Here is a 24,991-nt window from a genome sequence, read left to right on the forward strand (position 1 = left end):
TATGAGGATAACAAAAAGATTAGGTGATGAAAGATTGGATATCAGATTGGAGGGAGAGAGTATGGAGGAGGTGAATGTATTCAGATATTTGGGAGTGGACGTGTCAGCGGATGGGTCTATGAAAGATGAGGTGAATCATAGAATTGATGAGGGAAAAAGAGTGAGTGGTGCACTTAGGAGTCTGTGGAGACAAAGAACTTTGTCCCTGGAGGCAAAGAGGGGAATGTATGAGAGTATAGTTTTACCAACGCTCTTATATGGGTGTGAAGCGTGGGTGATGAATGTTGCAGCGAGGAGAAGGCTGGAGGCAGTGGAGATGTCATGTCTGAGGGCAATGTGTGGTGTGAATATAATGCAGAGAATTCGTAGTTTGGAAGTTAGGAGGAGGTGCGGGATTACCAAAACTGTTGTCCAGAGGGCTGAGGAAGGGTTGTTGAGGTGGTTCGGACATGTAGAGAGAATGGAGCGAAACAGAATGACTTCAAGAGTGTATCAGTCTGTAGTGGAAGGAAGGCGGGGTAGGGGTCGGCCTAGGAAGGGTTGGAGGGAGGGGGTAAAGGAGGTTTTGTGTGCAAGGGGCTTGGACTTCCAGCAGGCATGCGTGAGCGTGTTTGATAGGAGTGAATGGAGACAAATGGTTTTTATTCTTGACGTGCTGTTGGAGTGTGAGCAAAGTAACATTTATGAAGGGATTCAGGGAAACCGGCAGGCCGGACTTGAGTCCTGGAGATGGGAATACAGTGCCTGCACTCTGAAGGAGGGGTGTTAATGTTGCAGTTTAAAAACTGTAGTGTATAGTGATGGAGAGAATGATATCGGGCCACCCTGCCTTGGTGAATCGGCCATGTATATGTGTGTGTATATGTGTGTGTGTGTGTGTGTGTGTGTGTGTATCTTACTCATCAACTTGTCGGTATTGTTAGAAGTTTTCAGCAAAGCTAGAGAAAGTGTTGAAGTAGGCAACAATACTAGTCCCTGAATGAAATGAATTATTAATAAGACTAAAGAAATTGAACCTTAATCTATTAGATGACTGAAGAACCAAAGATAACGACATACAAAATGCTCAGAGGACTTAAATTGAGAGGACAAGCATAAACTGTTTGCGAGGCGAGAAACGGGTATAGGAGGGCACTGATGCAAGTTAATTACGCATATGAGGCATGGAGATATCAGGAAGCATTTCTTCAGCCTCAGAATAGGCAGGAAGCGGAATGAACTGCACAACGAAGCAGTAGAGGCAGGATCTATGCACAGTTTTAAAAGGACGAATGACAAGGCCCACGAGGGGAAGAGGCAAGAGGCGGGGCCCGGAGCTGAAACTCGACCCCTGTATCCACAAGTGGATGCGTGTAAACACACACACACACACACACACACACACACACACACACACACACGAGAGGAAATCCTGTCACAAACCTACTGGAGTTTTACAAGGTGATAGAAGACAAGGGAGGGAGAGAGAGAGAACGAGAGAGAGGGGTTGGGGGTTAAGGTAACTTCATTTTCTTGGACTGTAATAAGACTTTCGACACAGTTCCGCAAAAGAGATTAATTCAGAAGCTAGAAGAGCAGACAGGAATAACTGGCAAGGCACTACAATAGATCAGAGAATATCTGACAGGGAGGAAACAGCGAGTCATGGTACGTGACGAGGTGTCAAAGTGGGCGCCTGTGACGAGATGAGATCCTAAAGGGTCAGTCCTAGGGCCTGTGCTGTTTCCGGTATATGTGAATGACATGACGGAAGGGATAGATTCAGAGGCGTTCCTGTTCGCTGTTGTGAAACTAATGAGAATACAAGTGGGTGAGGATCAGGCAGGAATACAGAGGGACCTGGACAGGCTGCAAGTCTGGTCCAACAACTGGCTCCAGGAGTTTAACCCCACCAAGTGCAAAGTCATGAAGACTGAGGAAGATCAGAGAAGACTGCAGACAGAGTACAGGCTAGGGGGCCAAAGGCTGCAAATCTCACTCAAAGAAAAGGATCCTGGGGTGAACAAACTACCGAGCATATCTCCGGAAGCACACTAGATAACTACTGCAGTATATGGGCGACTGGCAAACCTAAGAATAGCGTTCCGACACCTTAGTAAGGAATCCTTCAAAAGACTACACCGTGTATGTCAGGCTCATACTGGAGTATGCAGCACCAGTATGGAACCTACATCTAGTCAAGCACGTCAAGAAATTAGAGAAAGTGCAAGCCTAGTCCCAGAGCTAAGGGGCATGTCCTTCGAGGAAAGGTTAAGGTAAATAGACCTGGCGACGCTGGAGGACAGGATAGGAGGACATGATAACGACATATAAAATACGGAGAGGAACTGACAAGGTAGATAAGGGCAGTAAGTTTGAGAGACTGGACAGAGCAACAAGGGGTTACAACTGGAAGTTGAAGATTCAGAAGAGTCCCAGAGATGTTAGGAAGTATTTCTTCAGTCACAGATCTGTTACGAAGTGGAACAATCTGGAGAGTGATGTAGTGGAGGCAGGATGCATACATAGCTTTAAGAAGAGATACGATAAAGCTCATGGAGCAGGGAAAGAGTGGACCTAGTAGCAACCAGAGAAGAGGCGGGGCCAGGAGCTATGACTACCCCTACAACCACAATTAGGCGGGTTAGATTAGCGCACACAAACACATCCAAACTCGGTAATCTTAATTAAAAGGAAATTTAAGTATCGCCCCGGGCAAACAGCCTTGTTCAGTGTCCCAATACACCAGAACCGCTAATTTTCCTATTTATTCCCAGTAATTGGTCGCTTTCAGACAATTTCTCCACACAACTGGCAAGAAAAGTCGAAACTTCCCGGGAAATTGGATATTTTGAACCAATTTGGAGAGTGAGTCAGTAGAGATTGATGGTAATTTATGGAGGGGGAATGAAAGTGCGTTGTTGAGGGTGTGTTGGGGAGGGTGCGTGTTGGGGAGGGTGCGTGTTGGGGAGGGTGCGTGGGTCCTTTCAAGGCAAGCGAAATTGCAAACCTGGATAAAACACCTCAATTACTGAGAAGCGTTGAATTCCCTTGATTCGCATTCCCTGGAACGCAGGCGTGAACAATACATAATAATATACAGCTGGAAAATCCTTGAGACTAGACCCAAATCTGCACACGAAAATCACTCCCTACGAAAGTAAAAGGAGATGCAACATACCCCCAATGAAAACTACGGGCGCCACGAGTACGCTAAGGGACAACACAATAAGTGTCAGGGGCCCAAGACTGTTCAACTGCCTCCCAGCATACATAAGGGGGATTACTAATAGACCCCTGGCTGTCTTTAAGGCACTGGAAAGACACCTAAAGTCAGTACCTGACCAGCCGGGCTGTAGCTCTTATGCCGGTTTTACGTGCGGCCAGTAGTAACAGCTTGGTTGATCAGGCCCTGATCCACAGCAAGGCCTGGTCACGGACCAAGCCAAGGGGGCGTTGACCCGGAAAACCCCTCCAGGTATACTCCAGGTAAAGGTGTGTTGGGAAGAGTATGTGCTGGGGGGAGGGTGTATTAAGGAGTGTGTATTGGTGAAAGTGTGTTGGGGTGTGTGTGTGTGTGTGTGTGTTTGTACTGGGGAGTATGTGTTGGGAAGGGGTGGGTGTTGGTGCATGATACTTCATCCCCGGTCCATGACAGTGCATGATGTTTGTGGCCCCGGTTGATGTTACCTGTGCGCTGGTCTATAATACCTGGACCACGGTTCACTACACCGGTCAATGTTGGAGGGTAGTGGCGGTTCCTAAAATAAAACTGTGGAATGGATTACCGAGAGTGAGTTATGACCCACGGTGTTAGTGTTGATTGTCTCCTGACCTCTGTGTGCTCTGTTTCATATACACTATATATAAATATATATATATAATGTATAAATATATATATAATGTATAAATATATATATAATGTATAAATATATATATAATGTATAAATATATATATAATGTATAAATATATATAATATATAAATATATATATAAATATATTTATATATTATATATATTTATATATCATATTTATATATTATAAGAACATAAGAACATAAGAATGTAGGAACACTGCAGAAGGCCTACTGGCCCATACGAGGCAGGTCCTTATCAAAACGACATCTACCTAAAGCTACTCAAGAAACAACTCCCGCACCCCCCAACACCAATCAAACCCAGCCCCTCCCGCTATATATATATCTATATATATATATATATATATATATATATATAAATATATATATATATATATATATATAAATTTATTTAGTGAATTTGTGCGGAGGCTGGGCTAGGAGTGACGTCATAAGTCGCCTTCATGCCCCACCGGGTCACTGAAGCGCAACATACGTGAACACGGCGGGAAAAATGATAAAAAAAAAGTGAATGTTTTTTAAAAATTCTTTAAAAAATTTAGGGTAATACGCTGAGGGTAAATTTTTGATTTACTGATGTAAAGACCAGAAAAATGGAAAGTAGATGATACGAAGATGATATACGACACTTGCCTGTTTGTGTGTACTAGCCTAATTGTACTCGCCTAATTGTGGTTGCAGGGGTCGAGACTCAGCTCCTGGCCCCGCCTCTTCACTGATCGCTACTAGATCCTCTCCCTCTGCTTCCTGAGCTTTGTCATACCTCTTCTTAAAACTATGTATGGTTCCTGCCTCCACTACTTCACTTGCTAGGCTATTCCACTTCCTGACGACTCTGAAGAAATACTTCCTAACGTCCCTGTGACTCGTCTGAGTCTTCAGCTTCCAGTTGTGACCCCTTGTTTTGTGTCCCCTCTCTGGAACATCCTATCTCTGTCCACCTTGTCTATTCCCCGCAGTATCTTGTATGTCGTTATCATGTCTCCCCTGACCCTTCTGTCCTCCAGTGTCGTCAGTCCGATTTCCCTCAACCTTTCCTCGTACATTCCCCTGAGCTCTGGGACTAGCCTTGTTGTGTGTGTGTGTGTGTGTGTGTGTGTGTGTGTGTGTGTGTGTGTGTGTGTGTGTGTGTGTGTGTGTGTGTGTGTGTGTGTGTGTGTAAGGTGGAAGTGACATCATGGCTGTAGTCATCGCTTCAAAAACAGAAATATTACGAGAAGTGTGGGAGTAACGAAATACAATATTGTGCTCAATACCCTATAATGTAAGTAATAAAAAAATAAAGAATCTCACACAGCTTAAACAGTAGAAAAATACCACAGCAACACACACATTTTCTCCAGCGGGAGAGTCACGCCTTATAGCATGGTAAGGAGCTAAACTTATAGCCAAGGAAGTGAATAAGACCAGGTGAGTTTTAGCAGTGATCATTGACACTCAGAGCGCCACTAAACAAAACCGAGGAGCTTTTACCTTAGCCAAAACTCTAGCACACATTACATTACGTGTAAAACTAAAGACTTGTTATTACGTGACATTCCAAACGAAGAGTTTACTAGTAGAGCTGTTGCATTGATCTTCTGCTCACGCCATGACCAATGATTTATCTTCACACACATCAATGATTCTGGTTGAAGTAACCAACATCCATGAGAAATCTCGCCTCGATTACTTCGACTTTACCTCCAGGAAAATGTATATATACATCAAGCAGTGTCCAAGATTGTATGTGCCCTCACCACGGCTCTAGCCACTGGGTCAACCAGGAATGCTTCTCTACGCAAGCCAGGTTACCATAGGCCACACGTTAACCACAAATGTGTGAATGTGTGTGCGCATTTTATATGATTTTCCAACAACCTGTTGATATTATCAGTATGCTCTTGTAAACAAACCATTTAATTCATGATATTAAAATAATAAAAGGTATTCGTACCATTATAACCAAATGATTTTATGGACGCATCTCACAATACTGCTGAGGCTACATCCAGCTGAAAGCCCCTTCAAGCCGCTATCAGCAAGTCGTGATATCGTAATAAGATTGGAAGCAACTCAGGGAGTGGAAAGTATTCTGCCCTTGGCATGGCAGCTGGGAGAACAGTGGCTCGTTAACTGTTAAGACTGCCACTGGTAGAATCTAGGTCGCTTGCTGAGTTGTTTATAACCTTCATAATACGATTTTGCGAGTCAGTGCGTATACATATTACCGGTTAATGTCTTCTTGACTTAATAAAGTTATACAAAGGGCGTAACATGACCTGAACGTGAGTTGGTAAAGCTCTACCTAGAGTGAAACATGAATTTATAAAACTGTACACAGTCAATCATGACTCGAAGCTCTACAGTCTACACAGTGAAACATGATAAAGCTCTACACAACAAAACCTAATAAAGCTCTACATAACGTGAAGCATTATTTGATGAATTTAGCTCTATACAGAGCAAAACATTACTTAATGAAGCTCAACAAAAAATGAAATTACTTTATAAAGCTCTACACAGAGCTTTATCAAGTTCCTTCTATTATGTATGGCTCTTCATACTTATTCGAAATGTGGCACGTATAGTGCATGATGAATACAAAGTGCATTCACCACGGCTTTAAGACTAGGTACGATAGCTCCCCGAAGCCAGGAATGCGTGAACACACACACATACTTACACTGTAGTTGTAGCTACTAGTGCCGGGTATCTTGCGGAAGTTGTAGATGGTATACCTGGCTGGTCCATCTCCACGCTCATCGAACTTCACCTGAGACCCGACCACACCTGTAATAATGATATAACCTTTAGTAGGTACCTGACCAACTGTACTAAAATCAATTAATAACTACTGAAATATATTTTTATGCTGTTAATCTTTTAGTGCGGAGTCGCTAAAAGCGTAGATGGCTGGCAAATGATCAGGGTTGATACAGGTTTAATACAGCTCATATTCCTTTGATCTAGAGCCCTTCAACAGCATAAAGGTGAAAAAAAATATAGAACATACGAATGGTTTCCGTAAACAGCAATTAGCAACAGGACGAGTTGAGACAGACACAATCTACCTGTCTATTGTAGATAGTGGGGGATATATATTAACCTGAGGTATAACTACTCTCTCCAGGTATACCCCTCCCTCCACCCTCTCCAGGTACACCCCCACTTCCTCCCTCTGTAGGTACACCCCCACTTCCTCCCTCTGTAGGTACACCCCCACTTCCTCCCTCTGTAGGTATACTCCCACTTCCTCCCTCTCCAGGTATACCCCTCCCTCCTCCGCTCGTCTTAATAAAGCTTAAGCTTCAGGGGCCCTTAATCCTGGACTTCAGTCCATATTGTTTAAAAAAATTGGGTCTACTGTATGAGAAGGGTTTTAAAAAAATAACAATACAGTGTAATTCAAGATAACAGTTAAAACAAAAATTAAAAAAAGTTATTAAAGCATCATGTAGGCCTAGCTGTTTCAGGATGCGAAGGTGACCTCCCATAACAGTTCAAGCTTCAGGGCCCCAAAAATGCAGGTCCGCCACTGCATAAGAGAGAGAGAGAGAGAGAGAGAGAGAGAGAGAGAGAGAGAGAGAGAGAGAGAAAGCTTACGACGACTTTGTAAATGGTCTAAGTCGGACCGTAACATTGTTCCAGTCAAGGTATTGTGCCTTACTGTTCTCTGTACTCTACCAAGGTTTTATTGAGTAACATTGAATGTAAAATTGCAATAAAAATACGATGTAACTGAGGCTGGTTCACAAGAGTGAGGAGGATGACCCACCTCTTCCTATCACGGTTTTATTGCTGATATTAAACTTCACAATAAAAATAATATATAATTCCGGAAGGACTTTATAGCTTTTCCCTTCAGGTTATATAGCTTTATGCTCGGGGAGATATGCTTATAACCTAGGAGATATATATGCTTTTAACCTACGATATGACTCACGAAATCGTAATGTTGACGGCAGTGAAGGGACTTGAGCTAGAGTTCGTCACGGCCACGCTAGCTGGAGATTCGTCTGTAAAAACTTGCATTTGTGGTCACAGTGGTGCCTGTGCTAACCTTCCTATGGTGTAGAAATATACCTAGTTGGACGAATCTTATTGTGGCTAGCTGGTCTAGTGGCTAACGCGACGGTCTGGAGTTTTGAGACTCTGACCGCGGGTTCAATCCCGGCCGGGGTATGGTTTATTAACCTACGATATGTATATACCTGGAGATGGAGAGGGTTTCGGGGGGTCAACGCCCCCGCGGCTCGGTCTGAGAACTACGAGATATATTTATCTTTAAACTACGAGATAAATACCTTCAGCCTGCACGATGTACACTTTTAGCCCAATGGATATATACCTTTAATCCTGGGAGGTTCTCAAAAATATTTAGGTCATAAGAACATTATAGCGAAGGAACACTGCAGGAGGCCTACTGGCCCATACTTGACAGAACATACTCCTTTTAATGCAGATATAACTATTGAAAGATCTCAAATAAAATTAATTATTCTAAATATATATATATATATTTTTTTTCCACAATGTGATTGAAAAAGTATATACAGAATTAAATGGCACATACTCTGCAGGCCTTTTCATATAGAGAAGCCTCGTAAGAGAAGTTACTATATTTACACTACATTTATAAAAAACTGTTGAAAGTTAACTATGGATAATGGTTATATATAATGAAGTTCGGAGCTTTGTTAAATGCTAAGATACTGGCGTTTGTTTTCGAGTTAGATAATTGATTTTCATGTCTTGTAACCATCGAGTTTGTATATGGTATGATGAGGCTACTCGGCCAAGAATATAACCACTCCTTGAAGATTTATGAAGTGCATGAGAATAACATGATGGAACAACTTTAGGAAGCTCCAGCAGTGAAAATTTTAGGATGGTCCAGCAGTGAAAATTTTAGGATGGTCCAGCAGTGAAACCACCTCGTCTCAAGGGAAGTATTGATTACATGCTAGTTTATTGTGGTAATGTTCAGCCCGCACACTTGAGGGAGCAGTTGCTTTCATTACTAGCAGTGACTGATGTCAATATACTGAGAAGTAATTACAGACATTACATTAACCCTTAAAGACTAATTTGTACTGATGATACAGCTATTAAGCTGTCAGATCAGAGATGTAGATAAATTACTTTTAATTAACTCAGCATGTTCATTGCATATTATCCCAGATATATATATCAACTCAAGTGTTGACAGTAATAATAACAATAATAATAATAATAATAATAATATTTATTTCTACAAGTACATGTACAAGGAATACAGGCCTAGCAGAAAGCCCCTAGTTATGCGAAGCATTTAGAGCAAATTAGGTTTTGTCCCCAGGATGCAACCCACACCAGTCGACTAACACCCAGGTGTCCATTTTACTGATGGGTGAATAGGAACAGCAGGTGTCTTAAGGTTCTTCTTAGTAATATCTTCGCTGGCGATATGAGAACATTTACACCCTCATTCGCATAAGATTTCTTAAATCTTTCCGGTCCACCTTTGTTAAAGAGGCAAAAGCTTCGTGATATTAAAATATACAGAGCTTGACAGAGAGGGAGACGTATTTTCCCATTAGTAAGAAATTGTGGCCATAATATGGGAGTATATAACCATTTCTTCGTCGCGGCCATCTTGAATTTCTGCAAAATTCTGCTGAAAAGCTTAAGGCTGCCATGATGGTGCTCATGAGATCTTTTATCAAGGATCACTGAGGCTGCCATGATGGTACTCATGGAATCCTTGATAAAAGGATCCCCGTGGCTGCCATTGTTACACGAGATCCTATACAAGAATTCCGAAGGATAACTTTCCTCCTAAAAATTAAATTGGTAAGAATTCCACATTCACCCCTTTGGCTGCTGGACTAATTTTCACTTATAATACTTAAGAATTGCTTTTTATCTCTCATAAGCAAATTTAAGTGACTTGTTCAAAATTGTTAGTATTTTATTTTCACTAATAAGATACCTCCTGAAGCGACTTAAGAAAAACTCCATATAAACCTTGACACATGACATGTACTGTCTGTGTTCCTCCACAAGTTAACAATTAGGCACTGTGTTCAAACGGTGATCACATACTCGCATACTCTGAGTATGATCGTCGTATGAGTATATACAGAGCTGCCAGAAGCACTTGCGACCAAGCTTAAGCCTGGTTACTGCAACATTAATCTGCACATTTTGCAAGTAGCTCCGTTAACGTTCTTATCCACAGTCACATTATCGTAGTTATAGACCTACTTAGGCTTCTAACTGTATTCCTATGTAATTCGGATTCACTATTATTTTTTGTCGTAATTATAATTTTAATAATTGACAAAGCTCGATAATCAAATTCTTTGGCTAATATACGAGCCTTACCACGTAGGAACATAGGGCAAGTCTGTGTGATGGAATTCAGTGAGTCGTACGCTATTTCCTTTCTCAATGATTTCTGATAGCTCTTCCTGGCTTTTCCACTGAGAATGTTATTCATTATGAGAGGCGAGGGCATTCAGTGGTGACAGAATCAGTGATCAAGAATTCAGGTTGATTATTACAGGTTAATTATAGTGGTATTATGACAGCAAACAGTTCAGTTTGTAACAGAGGAAGGTGAAAAAAATTAATTTCTTTGAAAATTTAAATGATCTAGTTATCAGCATTAAATATAAACAGAATAGAAGAAAAAAGGCAAGTTACCTCTACTGGATAAACTTGCAGTGGAAAACACTGCATCATTGTAAGTCCCTATATAAATAACATTCACACAGCAGAATGAAATTTACGACAACATTTTGGTCCGATTAAGACCATTATACATCTACACTCTTCACATTATGTCCTTGTATTGATAAAGCCAGTGGATGGCGAAACGCCTTTAAATTCAAGATACCCAGATGTTGCACGTGTGTTTAATTCTTCGAGAATAAACCTGCTCTCTCTCTGACAGTTATCAACACATTATCAGCCAATATTCTGGCCAGATTGAGAGAGGAAACAGCCGTTCTGCTTTAAATTAATAACTAGGAACAACGCCCTTAAATTTTTCCAAGACATTCTCAAACTTTTCCAAGTCCTATATTACAAACAATACCTCTTGCTATCATGGCAGGATTATTACCACGTTCATTTATACTTTGTAGTCCACAGCACTTGCGAAAAAACCCAGCAGCATCAATACATATTTCAACGGTTTAATTATCCAGAATGGTTCATACAAAATAAACTCAATACTGATACCAGCTCCTGCAAAAGGTCTTCAATGTGCACATCAACGTATTAGAGACGCAAGCATCAATACAAAGGATGCGACTGAGCTGAAGAGACCAGCAACCCACTGACATCTCCTTAATCCCAATTACTGAAAAACACTCAATTAAAGTGGACACTTCACTAAAGCGGACACTTCACTAAAGCGGACACCTCTTGACTCCAGCACTTCCTAATTACTGTTGGGTGAAGGGCGCCTCTTGCCTATTTATATTTACTGATCCAATCTCCACCCTCATTAAATGCAAGTCAAATTAAAGCTGATTTCCTGCGATCAGATCCGTCCTTAATTCTGATATACATGTCGTGCCGAATAGGTAAAACTTACGATTTTTGGCTTAAATAGCAGCGCTCTTCTTGCCGTATAAGGCCAACGAAAATCTGTATGCAATAATTTCGTAAAATTCATTCTGAACCTAACGAACGAGATTGTGTTTATTAAATTATTGTAGACTTATCTAAAATATATTTAGCTGGATTAGGCTAAATTAAATTAAATTGCACTTGTTATAATAAGGTTAGGCAAGTTTTCTACGGTTCTTTTGGAACAAAATTATTATTTACATAAACATAAATGAAAAAAATATCGTGAAACGTATAAGAGAAAATTTTTAGAAAGGACTTTATTTTAAATGAGTTCTTGCTAATTGACCAGGTATGTGGACATCCACACTTTACAATCCATACTTTCATTCAATATTAATTTCAACATAAACAAACTGCACAAATCAAGTTAAAATTCCTTTTCAGAATCCCTAATTAATGTTTTTCCTCTTTTTTAAAAATTCAGCTTCGCATCTCAGGTCTTTAGTGCCGCTGCGCGTAATTAATTTGAATGTTGGCCCTCCACTCCTCCCCCTCCTATCCCCTCCTCCCCCCCATTCTCCTATTCTTTCTCCTTCTCCTTCATTCATTCATACTTCTTTCATTCAAGCCCCTTTTTCCTCCCTACCCCACATACACACTCCGTACAACACAAGTCAGACCCATCTTGGAGTACGCAGCACCAGTATGGAACCCACACCTTAGGAAGCATGGTTAGCAAGTTCTCAACAAGGCTTGTTCTTGAGTTAAGGGGCTTGAGCTATACGGAAAGGCTAATTGAATTAAATTTAATGACACTGGAGGATACGAGAATCGGGGGAGATATGACAACATACTAAATTCTCAGAAATTGATAGGGTAGACAGGGACAGGCTGTTTGAGGCGAGAAACGGGAACACAGCTGGAAGTTTAAAACACAAATTAGACAAATGGATGTCAGGAAGCATTTCTTCAGTCTCAGAGTCCTCGGAAACTGAAAAGATCTTGAAGAAGTACACAGCTTGAAGAGCAGGTACATAAAAACCGACGGAAATAGGAGGGAGTGAATCAGGCAATCGGCAAGCTGAGAGACGCGGCAAGGAGCTAAGACTCGATCAATGTAGCCACACAGGTGAGTACACAAGGAAATACACACACGAGACAGAAGGATCAGGGGTGACATGATTACGATGTACAAAACACCGAGAAAAATGAGCAAGGTAGACAGATGGAACAAAGTACAGACGAGTCACAGGAATGTTAGGAAATACTTCTTTAGCCTTAGAGTTGTCAGAAAACGACCTAGACAGCAATGAGAGGCAGGATCCACACAGTTTTAAGAGGTAAGAGAGCTCTCGCAGCAGGGAGAGAGAAGCAAAGAAACTCAGCAGAGCCGCGGGACCAGGAGCCTCGACCCCAGCAACCACGAACAGGCGAGTGCAAATGGGTTAGTACATGCACACTAAGATTATATCTATTTATATTAGAAAAGGCAGCAAAACCAGCAGTAAAAGGATTTTGTTATTGAAAGAGGATGGAGAGGGAAACAGTGAGGCAGAAAGGCTTGCAGTCGCACCGGCCACACGTAAGCCGTGCACAGCCTTCAAAATATAACAAATAAAGGGAAAAGACCAATTGTGTAAAATCAGTTGTTGCAGTGACGTAAATGAGCAGAAGTAAATGTAGATAAGCAAAAAATATATAACTATAAAACTGAAGTGTAGAGATATATTTCAGTAGCTTCGAGGTCCGAAAAAGGTGTCCTCGTAAGCCTCAAGTCCAGCATCTCGCTACCTTAATGCATGCAAATTTGCAGAGTGCAGCGTTGGTTTCTATGGAGTTAAATATCAGATTTGAAAATTTCAGGCTAATCCAAGGAGACATTCACAACTTATCGTATAGAAACTCTTCAGTTTCTTGGAAGAGGACCTACTTATGAGAGATTACGATACCTTTAAGTCTACAGGATACCAACGAATTTTCTAAAATACTTGAGAGCAAAGAGGTATGCTAATATGCTTATTTATGCGCAGTAATGGAATATAATACCAACAAGATAATGAAGGAGACAACACCTGGGTATCTTGGTGAAGCTTCGACAACTAATGACTATCAACTCTATACAGATTATTTGAAGGTGTTGAACCTGGAGACAGCATGGACCACTAGATAAATTAGACATGTGCAACACTTGGGTATCTTTATTGAGGAAACGTTTCGCCAAAGTGGCTTCATCAGTCCATACATAGGAGAATGGTGAAGAACAGGAGGAGTTTGAGGTAATCAGTCCCTCAGCCTTGAGTGGATGTAATCAGTCCATCAATCATGGAAAGATTACCTCAAACTCCTGTTCTTCACCATCCTTTGTATTGGACTGATGAAGCCACTGTGGCGCGAAACGTTTCCTCAATAAAGATACCCAAGTGTTGCACATGTGTTTAATTTATCTACTTTGCAGGTCAAAGTCACCTACTGGCCCAAGCCAGGCAGGTCTAATTTACACCCACCCACACCCACTCTGGTCTTCTGGTGGTTCCACAAACCTGGATAACTCACTATCCACCTCTGACACCTCGTGTGTGCGTGTGTGCGTGTGCGTGTGCGTGTGTGTGTGTACTCGCCTAACTGTACTTGCCTAATTGTGGTTGCAGGGGTCGATACTCTGCTCCTGTCCCTGTCCCTGCCTCTTCACTGACCGCTACTAGGTCCTCCCTCTCCCTGCTCCATGAGCTTTATCACACCTCGTCTTAAAACTATGTATGGTTCCTGCCTCCACTACATCACTTGCCAGACTATTCCACTTCCTAACAATTCTGTGGTTGAAGAAATACTTCCTAACATCTGACTCATCTGAGTCTCCAACTTCCAATTGTGACCCCCTGTCTCTGTCCACCTTATCTATTCCACGCAGTATTTTGTATGTCATTATCATGTCTCCCTTGACACTCCTGTCCTCCAGTGTCGTCAGATCGATTTCCCTTAATCTTTCTTCGTAGGATATGCCCCTTAGCTCTGGAACCAGCCTTGTTGAAAACCTTTGCAGTTTCTCTAATTTCTTGACGTGCTTGCGCGCGTGTGTGTGTGTGTGTGTGTGTGTGTGTGTGTGTGTGTGTGTGTGTGTGTGTGTGTGTGTGTGTGTGTGTGTGTGTGTGTGTGTGTGTGTGTGTGTGTCCTTCACAGCTTCAGGTGGAGATACAGCAGACTGACTAGTACCTCCATGACAGTTAACGGAGGTAAAGGGCTTGCTGACCACTTCCAGCGATGTTTTCACAGGTGTGGTGGCAGGCTGACTGGTGGCAACATGAGAGTTGGCAGGTGTGTCTGGCACACACTCGACTTCCAGTGGTGTGGAGTAAGACATGTGCAACAGTTGGGTATCTTTACTGATGAAACTTTTCGCCTACTCAGTCGGCTTCTTAAGTCAAATACAGAAGGTGTAGTAGTGGAATAATCATTCCATCAACCTTTGGGAAGAAAAGTATTTGAGGTGATCAGTCCCTCAGCCTGGAGAATAGTTCAGCTGCATGATCTGGAACGATATCGTTCCAGACCATGGAGCTGAACTCTATTTGATTGAAGAAGCCTACTGTGTAGGCGAAACGTTTCAACAATCAATATACCCAACTTCTGCACATGTGTCTTAATCTTAACTTGGTATTTTATTCCATTTTCAACACTCCAGTGGTGTGGTCACAGGTGGACTGGTACCATCAGAATGGCTAGCGGAGGTGTCCGGCAAACTCAATACTTCGAGGCAGCCTGCCACCACACCTGCCAACGCATCACTGGAAGTTGAGTGAGACTATCTCTTCCTTTAATTAAACCCGTAGGAGTCATACAGCACTACGTACACAATGGAGAAAGTGGAGAGACTATTTCAGAGATAAGGAGCATGAACTATAAGGAGAGGCTAAAATAAATGAACCTCACGAGAGGAAAAAGAACAAGGGGAGATATAACATACAAAATACTCAAAGGAATTGATTGGGTAGACTGTTAGAGAAGCTAGAAAAACATACACGGGGAAAGTTGGAAGTTAGAGACACGAGTCATACGGATGTCAGGAAGCACTTCTTCAGCCTCAGGGTGTTCTGGACATAGAACAGTCTGGACGAAGTAGTGAGTTTTAAAAATAGGTATGACACAGGAAACTAGGCCAGGAGTAGTACGTCTGACAAATGACAAGTTTAGAGGTAGGGCCAGTAGCTAAGACTCGACCATTGCAACCACAAGTGAGAAAACACACACACACCAATATTAAAGACAATAAACAGAGCCTCACGCTAGGCTGCTCTCATACAATCTACATTAAGCGTCGTTCTTGTCCTCCCTAAAACAACTTCACCTTAAACACGCATCACAATTTTATATTTTCTTTTTTTTTTGGGCTAACTTTCAGATTATGAAGCGTTTTGTCTCTGCTTATCGAAGAAACACAAGGACGGATATGCATGTCTCAGAATGACACTGGTTACACATGTTGGGGGAGGGAGTTATTTTTCTGGAATTTATATAATTTATTCTACACGTACGTGTGTGTGTGTGTGTGTGTGTGTGTGTGTGTGTGTGTGTGTGTGTGTGTGTGTTTGCCTGTATAGCTACGAGAAGAGATATATGGTCTTGGTATTCCATCTTCAGTAACCAATGTACTCGACACCTGCTCCTAGGCTAAAGGACTGATTACCTCTTTTATTGTCTTCTGTATAAAATACTGTGAGGCTAAGGGACTGATTGTCTCTTCATCCACAGTCTTTCGTTTATGTCCTTTTTGGCGTGCTGTTGGTGTGTGAGCAAGGTAACATTCATGAAGGGATTCAGGGAAACTAGTAAGCCGGACTGAGTCCTGGAGATCGTGTGTACAGTGACTGCCTCTGAAAGACGGGCGGGGATACTGAAGCTTGAAAGAACATCTTGACTCACATTATGACTAACATGAACATTGGAGAAACCAGATATAGATATTCTAGAATCAGGAAAAAAGAAACTAAAGTAAAATTCTTATGGATACCATCACACATTGGATTACTTCATAATTATTATTATTATTATTATAATCAAGGGGAAGCGCTAAACCCGTAGGATTATACAGATTACTTCATAATAGTGATACATTAGAAAAAAAAAAAAAGGTACCTCACAAGAAAATGTAGAACATAAGTTTGGTGTATCTATCTAGAATTGGGAATAATATTAGGAGAGAAGTAAATAAAGAAAATGAATGTTATAGAAATGCGGTTAGAAGACTGTAGAACTATAAACCCACTGTAACATGAACGTAGATAAGTACGTTCGTGAGGCAACTGTAAATATGAACAGACTAACTGATTCTGTAGTAGCCAGGATTATGCTTAGTTACAAGTACTTGTAGCAGTCTGGGAGACGCACATGATTATGAAACCAAATAAACGCAGAGTGCGTGGCTAGCCCTATGGTAACTATCTTAATTATATGTGCGCTTAACTGTCCACTTAATGTATAATATAGAGATAATAACCCATGTGAAATTTTAAGATATCCTTTTAATGAAAATAAAATACGAGACATGTTAAGTAAATTTCCTAAACTTGTTTGCACAGGGTAAGTTAACTGGAGATATAAATCCAAATGTTCTCCTGTAAACTCTTATGGAGCCTAGTTCCTAGGACTTTTGTTTATCCATATGGTCATGCGCTGCCGACCATAGGATGGATATGGGGTGTACAGGAAACTAGCTGCCTCGGTGGCGAAAAAAAAAAAATTCTATGCTGAGGTAAGATAGTGATAGAGAGACTATTGGTGAATGTTTCTTTTTCGGAAACGGCCGGAGTGATAAAAATATTTTTATATATTTCTAATGGTATATTACTTATTATTCCTCTTAATTAATCCCAGAGGTCAACCACTCTGCTAAAAACAAAATACTAGTATTCCTTTGCGCAATTTTTAAAAAATTACAACTGCTGCCTTTTTACCCTTTTTAGGATACTAAAAAATCTTTATCTTACACGTTATCATGTTTTTCCACCACTATCATCCAACGTTGGTATATTTAATGTTTCATCTTTTAGCCAAAATTCATAATTTTTAACTAGGTCATTTGGTAGACAGTAATTTCCAAGGTACTTATATATGGGAAAAAGAATCTATTATACGATGTTTTGCCCATAGTGGTGCTTTATCAAGCAGACAGTATTGAGTGATAACACAGCTTTATAAATCATAGAAACCTCGTAAGGTCAGGTCAGGCGGAGAAGAGGCCAGTGTAGACCAAAGTCTGGTGATACCACAAGAGGGCCGAACCTGTATCTGGGCTTCCGAGTGAAGAGTTCAATGTTCTGTATGTTGATTCAAGATCAATGTGCCCGATGGCTTTTGTTAATATTCCGTATACATTCTTCTGTTTTGTTCTATTGTTTTAGTGAAGTGGATAGTAGCTGTCTCAATGCATCTTCATTTTACTGTATTGTTTAATATTGCAACCGAGTTCCTCTCCCGGTCCGTGACGTTGAAAAGCAGATTGTGATAGATCTCACAAGCATTGTTGTTCTCCATTCTGCATTTTTTCTCGTGCTGAGCATGTATGCAGAATAATCAGACACACAAACACACACAAACTCAATACACATAATAGTTCACGTGTCTTTTGACAAGTGCTCTTGACAACCAATAACAGTCACACACACTCACACAGTCTCACACACACACACACACACAGACACACACACACACAGACACACACACATACAGACACACATACAGACACACACATACAGACACACACACATACAGACACACACACATACAGACACACACACATACAGACACACACACATACAGACACACACACATACAGACACACACACATACAGACACACACACATACAGACACACACACATACAGACACACACACATACAGACACACACACATACAGACACACACACATACAGACACACACACATACAGACACACACACATACAGACACACACACATACAGACACACACACATACAGACACACACACATACAGACACACACACATACAGACACACACATACAGACACACACATACAGACACACACATACAGACACACACATACAGACACACACATACAGACACACACATACAGACACACACATACAGACACACACATACAGACACACACATACAGACACACACATACAGACACACACATACAGACACACACATACAGACACACACACAGACACACACACAGACACACACACAGACACACACGTGGGGCCAGGGAAAAGACGATAAGCACACTAAGATCAAATGACAGGTCCGAAGACAATGAAGGTATGCTATATGCAGAGATTCTAACAGCCAACTGCAGTAGCAAGGGACAGCTGGTCATGAAAGACAGTTCACTGAGAATAGAAGTTTCAGATATGACAGGGACTGAAGGCAAGAACATGTCAATGGAAGGAAATAAAATGCCTCAGAGGAAGCAGATGGAGACTCAGTGGGAGGAGGAAAGAACGAGGTCAGTTTTTGTGTACGGGCTCCAAGAAGCCAAGGGGGACAACTTTGAAGAAATAAAGCAGGAGGAGAAAAAAATGATTGAAGGCATCATGAAAACAATAGGTGAGGGCGATATGACCCAGGTGACAAATTTTCAGAGAATTGGGTGGTTTGCAAGTGGAAGGAAACGGCCTGTCAAAGTAACTTTCAAGGAAGAATCAGTTCGAACCAGGATTCTGCAAGAGAAAGCAAGACTGAGGGACAAACAGGGGTACCAGAGAGTATACCTCGACCGCGACAGAACACAAGAAAGGACTACACTGAAAGAGAGGGTACAGAGACGCAAGGAGGAACGAGAGGCAATGACGAAGATGAGCAGGACCCAAACAAAGGAGGAAGGGCAAACACCCCACAGAATCTCCCACCAAAAAGACTCCAACCGCGACATTCCCAACGCAACTGAGCAACCTATACTACAACCCACTCATTGTTCCCTCTGCCACCAACCCCCATATCACAAACCTCACCCCAACAGCTGTCCCTTAAGGGCATTCTGACCCCGCCCCCATCATCACAAACCCCACCTACACCACAGCCCCATATAGGCCCCCACCAAGGCTCTCGTTCCCCCAACCCCAATATTCTTGCATGACCACAATGATAAAAAAGAAACTGAAAGTTTGGTACACAACCGCGGATGGAATAACGAATCAACATGAGGAGTGGAACGAAAGAATCAGTGAAAAATCCCCAGACATCATAGCAGTCACAGAAACAAAACTCGCTGAGACAATAACAGACACAATCTTCCCAACGGGATATCAGATCCTGAGGAAAGATAGGAGTAGAGGGGGAGGAGGGGTTGCACTGCTCATAAAACACCGATGGGGATTTGAGGAAATGGAAGGCATGGACATGATTGGAGAAAAACTACATTGTAGGACATTGTAGAACATAAAGTAGTCAATGGAGTGATATATAACCCACCACAGAACTGCAGGAGGCCAAGAGAGCAGTACGAAGAAAACAACAGGGTGATGGTGGACACACTGGCTGAGGTGGCAAGAAGAGCTCACTCGAGCAGAGCAAAGTTACTGGTAATGGGCGATTTCAACCACAGGGAGATCGACTGGGAAAACCTGGAGCCACATGGGGGTCCCGAAAGATGGAGAGCCAAGATGATGGATGTGGTACTTGAAAACCTCATGCATCAACATGTCAGGGACACAACCAGAGAGAGAGGGGAGGATGAGCCAGCAAGACTGGATCGTGTGTTCACCCTGAGCAGTTCAGACATTGAGGACATCACTTACGAGAGGCCCCTTGGAGCTAGCGATCACGTGGTTCTGAGTTTTGACTATATTGTAGAGTTACAAGTGGAGAAGGTAACAGGAACTGAAGGGGACAGGCCAAACTATAAAAGGGGGGACTACACAGGTATGAGAAACTTCCTGCAGGAGGTTCAGTGGGACAGAAATGGTAGGAAAATCAGTAAACGAGATGTTGGAATATGTGGCAACAAAGTGCAAGGAGGCAGAGGAAAGTTTTGTTCCCAAGGGAAACAGAAATAATAGGAAGACCAAAACGAGTCCTTGGTTTACCCGAAGGTGTAGGGAGGAAAAAACTAAGTGCAACAGAGAATGGAAAAGGTACAGGAGGCATAGGACCCAGGAAAACAAGGACATTAGTAGAAGAGCCAGAAACGAGTATGCACAGATAAGGAGGGAGGCCCAGCGACAGTATGAAAACGACATAGCATCGAAAGTCAAATCTGACCCGAAACTGCTGTATAGCCACATTATGAGGAAGACAACAGTCAAGGACCAGGTGATAAGGGTGAGGAAAGAAGGTGGAGAACTCACAAGAAACGATCAAGAGGTATGTGAGGAGCTCAACACGAGATTTAAGGAAGTATTTACAGTAGAGACAGGAAGGACTCTGGGGGGATAGATCAGATGGGGACATCAGCAAGGAATACACCAACAAGTGTTGGACGACATACATACAGATGAGGAGGAGGTGAGGAAACTGCTAAGGGACATCGATACCTCAAAGGCAATGGGACCGGACAACATCTCCCCGTGGGTCCTTAGAGAGGGAGCAGATATGTTGTGCGTGCCACTTACCACAATCTTCAACACGTCCCTGGAAACTGGGCAACTACCTGAGGTATGGAAGACGGCAAATGTAGTTCCCATTTTTAAAAAAGGAGACAGAAAAGAGGCACTAAACTATAGACCTGTGTCATTGACGTGTATAGTATGCAAAGTTATGGAGAAGATTATCAGGAGGAGAGTGGTGGAGCACCTGGAACGGAACAAGAGTATAAATGCCAACCAGCACGGATTCATGGAAGGCAAATCCTGTGTCACAAACCTTCTGGAGTTTTATGATAAAATAACAGAAGTAAGACATGAGAGAGAGGGGTGGGTTGATTGCATCTTCTTGGACTGCAAGAAGGCCTTTGACACAGTTCCTCAAAAGAGATTAGTGCAGAAGCTAGAGCATCAGGCGCATATAACAGGAAGGGCACTGCAATGGATCAGAGAATACCTGACAGGGAGGCAACAACGAGTCATGGTACGTAATGATGTATCACAGTGGGCACCTGTGACGAGCGGGGTCCCACAGGGGTCGGTCCTAGGACCAGTGCTATTTTTGGTATATGTGAAAGACATGATGGAAGGGTTAGACTCAGAAGTGTCCCTGTTTGCAGATGATGTGAAGTTATTGAGGAGAATTAAATCTGATGAGGACCAGGCAGGACTTCAAAGAGACCTGGACAGACTGGACACCTGGTCCAGCAAATAGCTTCTCGAATTTAATCCTGCCAAATGCAAAGTCATGAAGATAGGGGAAAGGCACAGAAGACCACAGACAGAGTATAGGCTAGGTGGCCAAAGACTGCAAACCTCACTCAAGGAGAAAGATCTTGGGGTGAGTATAACACCGAGCATGTCTCCAGAAGCACACATCAATCAGATAACTGCTGCAGCATATGGGAGCCTGGCAAACCTGAGAACAGCATTCAGATACCTTAGTAAGGAATCGTTCAAGACACTGTACACCGTGTAAGTCAGGCCCATACTGGAGTATGCAGCACCTGTTTGGAACCCGCACTTGATAAAGCAGGTCAAGAAACTACAGAAAGTACAAAGGTTTGCGACAAGGTTAGTTCCAGAGCTAAGGGGAATGTCCTATGAAGAAAGATTAAGGGAAATCGGCCTGACGACACTGGAGGACAGGAGGGTCAGGGGAGACATGATAACGACATATAAAATACTGCGTGGAATAGACAAGGTGGACAAAGACAGGATGTTCCAGGGAGGGGACACAGAAACAAGAGGCCACAATTGGAAGTTGAAGACACAAATGAGTCAGAGATATTAGGAAGTATTTCTTCAGTCATAGAGTTGTAAGGCAGTGGAATAGCCTAGAAAATGACGTAGTGGAGGCAGGAACCATACACAGTTTTAAGACGAGGTTTGATAAAGCTCATGGAGCGGGGAGAGAGGGCCCAGTAGCAACCGGTGAAGAGGCGGGGCCAGGAGCCAAGACTCGACCCCTGCAACCACAAATAGGCGAGTACAAATAGGTGAGTACACACAGACACACACAGACAGACACACACACACACAGACACACACACAGACACAGGTGCTGTTTCTGGTATATGTGAATGACATGACGGATGGGATATATTCAGAAGTGTCCCTGATTGCAGACGATGTGAAGCTAATGAGGAGAATTCAGTCGGATGAGGATCAGGCATGACTACAAAGGGATCTGGATAGTCTGCAATTCTCGTCCAGCAACTGGCTTCTGAGTTTAACCACACCAAGTGCAAAGTTATGAACATTGGGGAAGGGCAAAGAAGATCGCAGACAGAGTACAGGCTGGGAGGCTAAAGACTGCAAACCTCACTCAAGGAAATTGATCTTGGGGCGAGTATAACACGGAGCACATCTGCTGGGGAGCACATCTGGAGTGCACATCAACCAAATAACTGTTGCAGCATATTGGCGCCTGGCACATCTAAGAATAGCGTTTTGGTATCTCAGTAAGTAATCTCAAGATTCTGTACACCGTGTATGTGAGGCCCATACTGGAGTATGCAGCACCAGTATGGAGCCCACACCTGGTCAAGCACATCAAGAAATTAAAGCCAGTGGAAAGGTTCGCAATAAGACTAGTCCCGGAGCTAAGGGGTATGTCCTACGAGGAGAGCTTAAGGGAAATCTACCTGACGACACTGGAGGACAGGATGAATAGGGGGGGGGGGGGACGTGTTAACGACATATAAAATACTGACACGAATTGACAGGGTGAATAGGGACGTGATGTTTCAGAGATGGGACACAGCAACAAGGGGTCACAACTGGAAGATGAAGACTCAGATGAGTCACAGTGATGTTAGTAAATACTTCTTCAATGAGAGAGTTGTCAGAAAGTGAAACAGTCTGGAGAGAGATGTAGTGGAGGTAGGATCCATACATAGCTTTAAGAAGAGGTATGATAAAGCCCATAGAGCAGAAAGATAGTGGACCTAGTAGCGACCAATTTAGAGGCGGGGTCAGGAGCTATGAATCGACCCTTTCAACCCCAATTAGGTTAGTAATTAGGTGAGCGAGAGCGCGCGCGCACACACAATCACACACAACAAACTTATATCAAACTTAGAGTAAAAATTTTGTTTTACAATGGAAATAATAACTAGGAAAGAGGCTGCGTCGACCCTCGAGTTGTTCGGTCGCTGGAATCGTCCTCACCAGACCTCAAAGTTAAGGTTCAAAGTTAAAAACCCATCAAAGTGAAAACGTCAGAATTCAAAAGTTGAAGCCAAAGTTGCGGTGTCGATCATTATTTTTTTTTATCGCGTTAGTTTAAACTTTGTGGCGATAATTATGACCCAAGTTGAGAGAACTTTGTGTCAAGTCTTGAACTTCGTTTTTTTTTATTGGGCAGGAGTGGGTGAGAGGGCAAGAGGGCGTGCGTGAGAGGGCAGGTGAGATTGGGAGTGGGAAAGTATAGATGGAAGAGGAAGGAGCAGGTAGGGGGCCACTGACTCCACATCCTCCATCGCCCTGGTGGGAAGGGGGAAAAGCATCCACAACAGGAGGAAGAGTGATGTTCGGTCGTACTTATGTGTGTGTACTCACCTATATGTGATTGCAGGGATCGAGCCTCATATCCTGTCCCCACTTCTTTGCTGGCCGCTACTGGGTTCACTCTCTCCCAGCTTATGAACTAATCTAGTAAGAAATCTATGCACCTCTTCCAGTTCTCTTGACATGTCTGCTCAGGTGTGGGTTCTATAATGGCGCTGCATAATCTAGTATGGGCCAGACATGGGCAATATACTCGTATAGTGTCGTGAATGACTCCTTGCTTAGGTTCCTGAAAGCTAATCTTAGATTTGTCCGACGGGACTGCTGCCGTAGTTACTTGCTTGATGTGCACCTCAAGCGAAATGCTTGGTACAATACTCCGAGATCCTTCTCCCGGAGTGAGGTTTGTAGTCTTTGCCTCTTGATGCTGCATTCTGTCCCCAGTCTTCATAAATTTGCATTGGCCGAGGTTAATTCTAACAGTCATTTGTCTGACCAGGCCTGCAGCCTGTTCAGATTCATTTGTAATATTTCCTGGTCCTCACCTTATATTCTTATTAGTTTCAAATTCTCAACACGAACACCTCTGACTGACCAAGTCGGTTCAGAGAACTGACAAGTTGAATGAGAGAGAGACTTGCAACATTTGGGAATCTTTGTGGAAACGTTTCGCCAGGCAGTGACCTTCAGTTTATCAGAAAAAATCAATGGAAGATGAGGAGTTTGAGTGATCAGTCACTCTAGGTTAATAATCTTGATTAAGACACGTATGCAACAGTTGGGTTTCTTTATTGTTGAAACGTTTCGCCTACACAGTAGCCTTCAGTCAAATACAGCATTTGACTGAAGAAGCCTGCCGTGTAAGCGAAAAGTTTCAACAATATGTGTCTTAATCATCAACTTAACTGTATATTATCCCATTTTTAGCGTTCATCATCTTAAACCCACAACACCTTTCCCACTCGTTCCCTCCAACCCACCCCAAAATGATTCACGAAATCGTAATGACACGATTGCAAA

The 24,991-nt window shown here is 42.6% G+C and overlaps 1 protein-coding gene across 1 annotated transcript in view; it reads right to left on the reverse strand.

The window, feature by feature from the left end:
• Positions 1-24,991, reverse strand: part of mGluR (metabotropic Glutamate Receptor) — a 555,546-nt gene that overhangs the window by 62,272 nt on the left and 468,283 nt on the right. Inside the window, exon 6 of the mRNA XM_070094390.1 lies at positions 6,523-6,629. Within this exon, the coding sequence (XP_069950491.1) occupies positions 6,523-6,629 (107 nt within the window). The remainder of the gene's footprint in view (positions 1-6,522; positions 6,630-24,991) is intronic.

Source organism: Cherax quadricarinatus, chromosome 45 (genome assembly GCF_038502225.1).
Source record: "Cherax quadricarinatus isolate ZL_2023a chromosome 45, ASM3850222v1, whole genome shotgun sequence".
Classification (NCBI taxonomy): Eukaryota; Metazoa; Arthropoda; class Malacostraca; order Decapoda; family Parastacidae; genus Cherax; species Cherax quadricarinatus.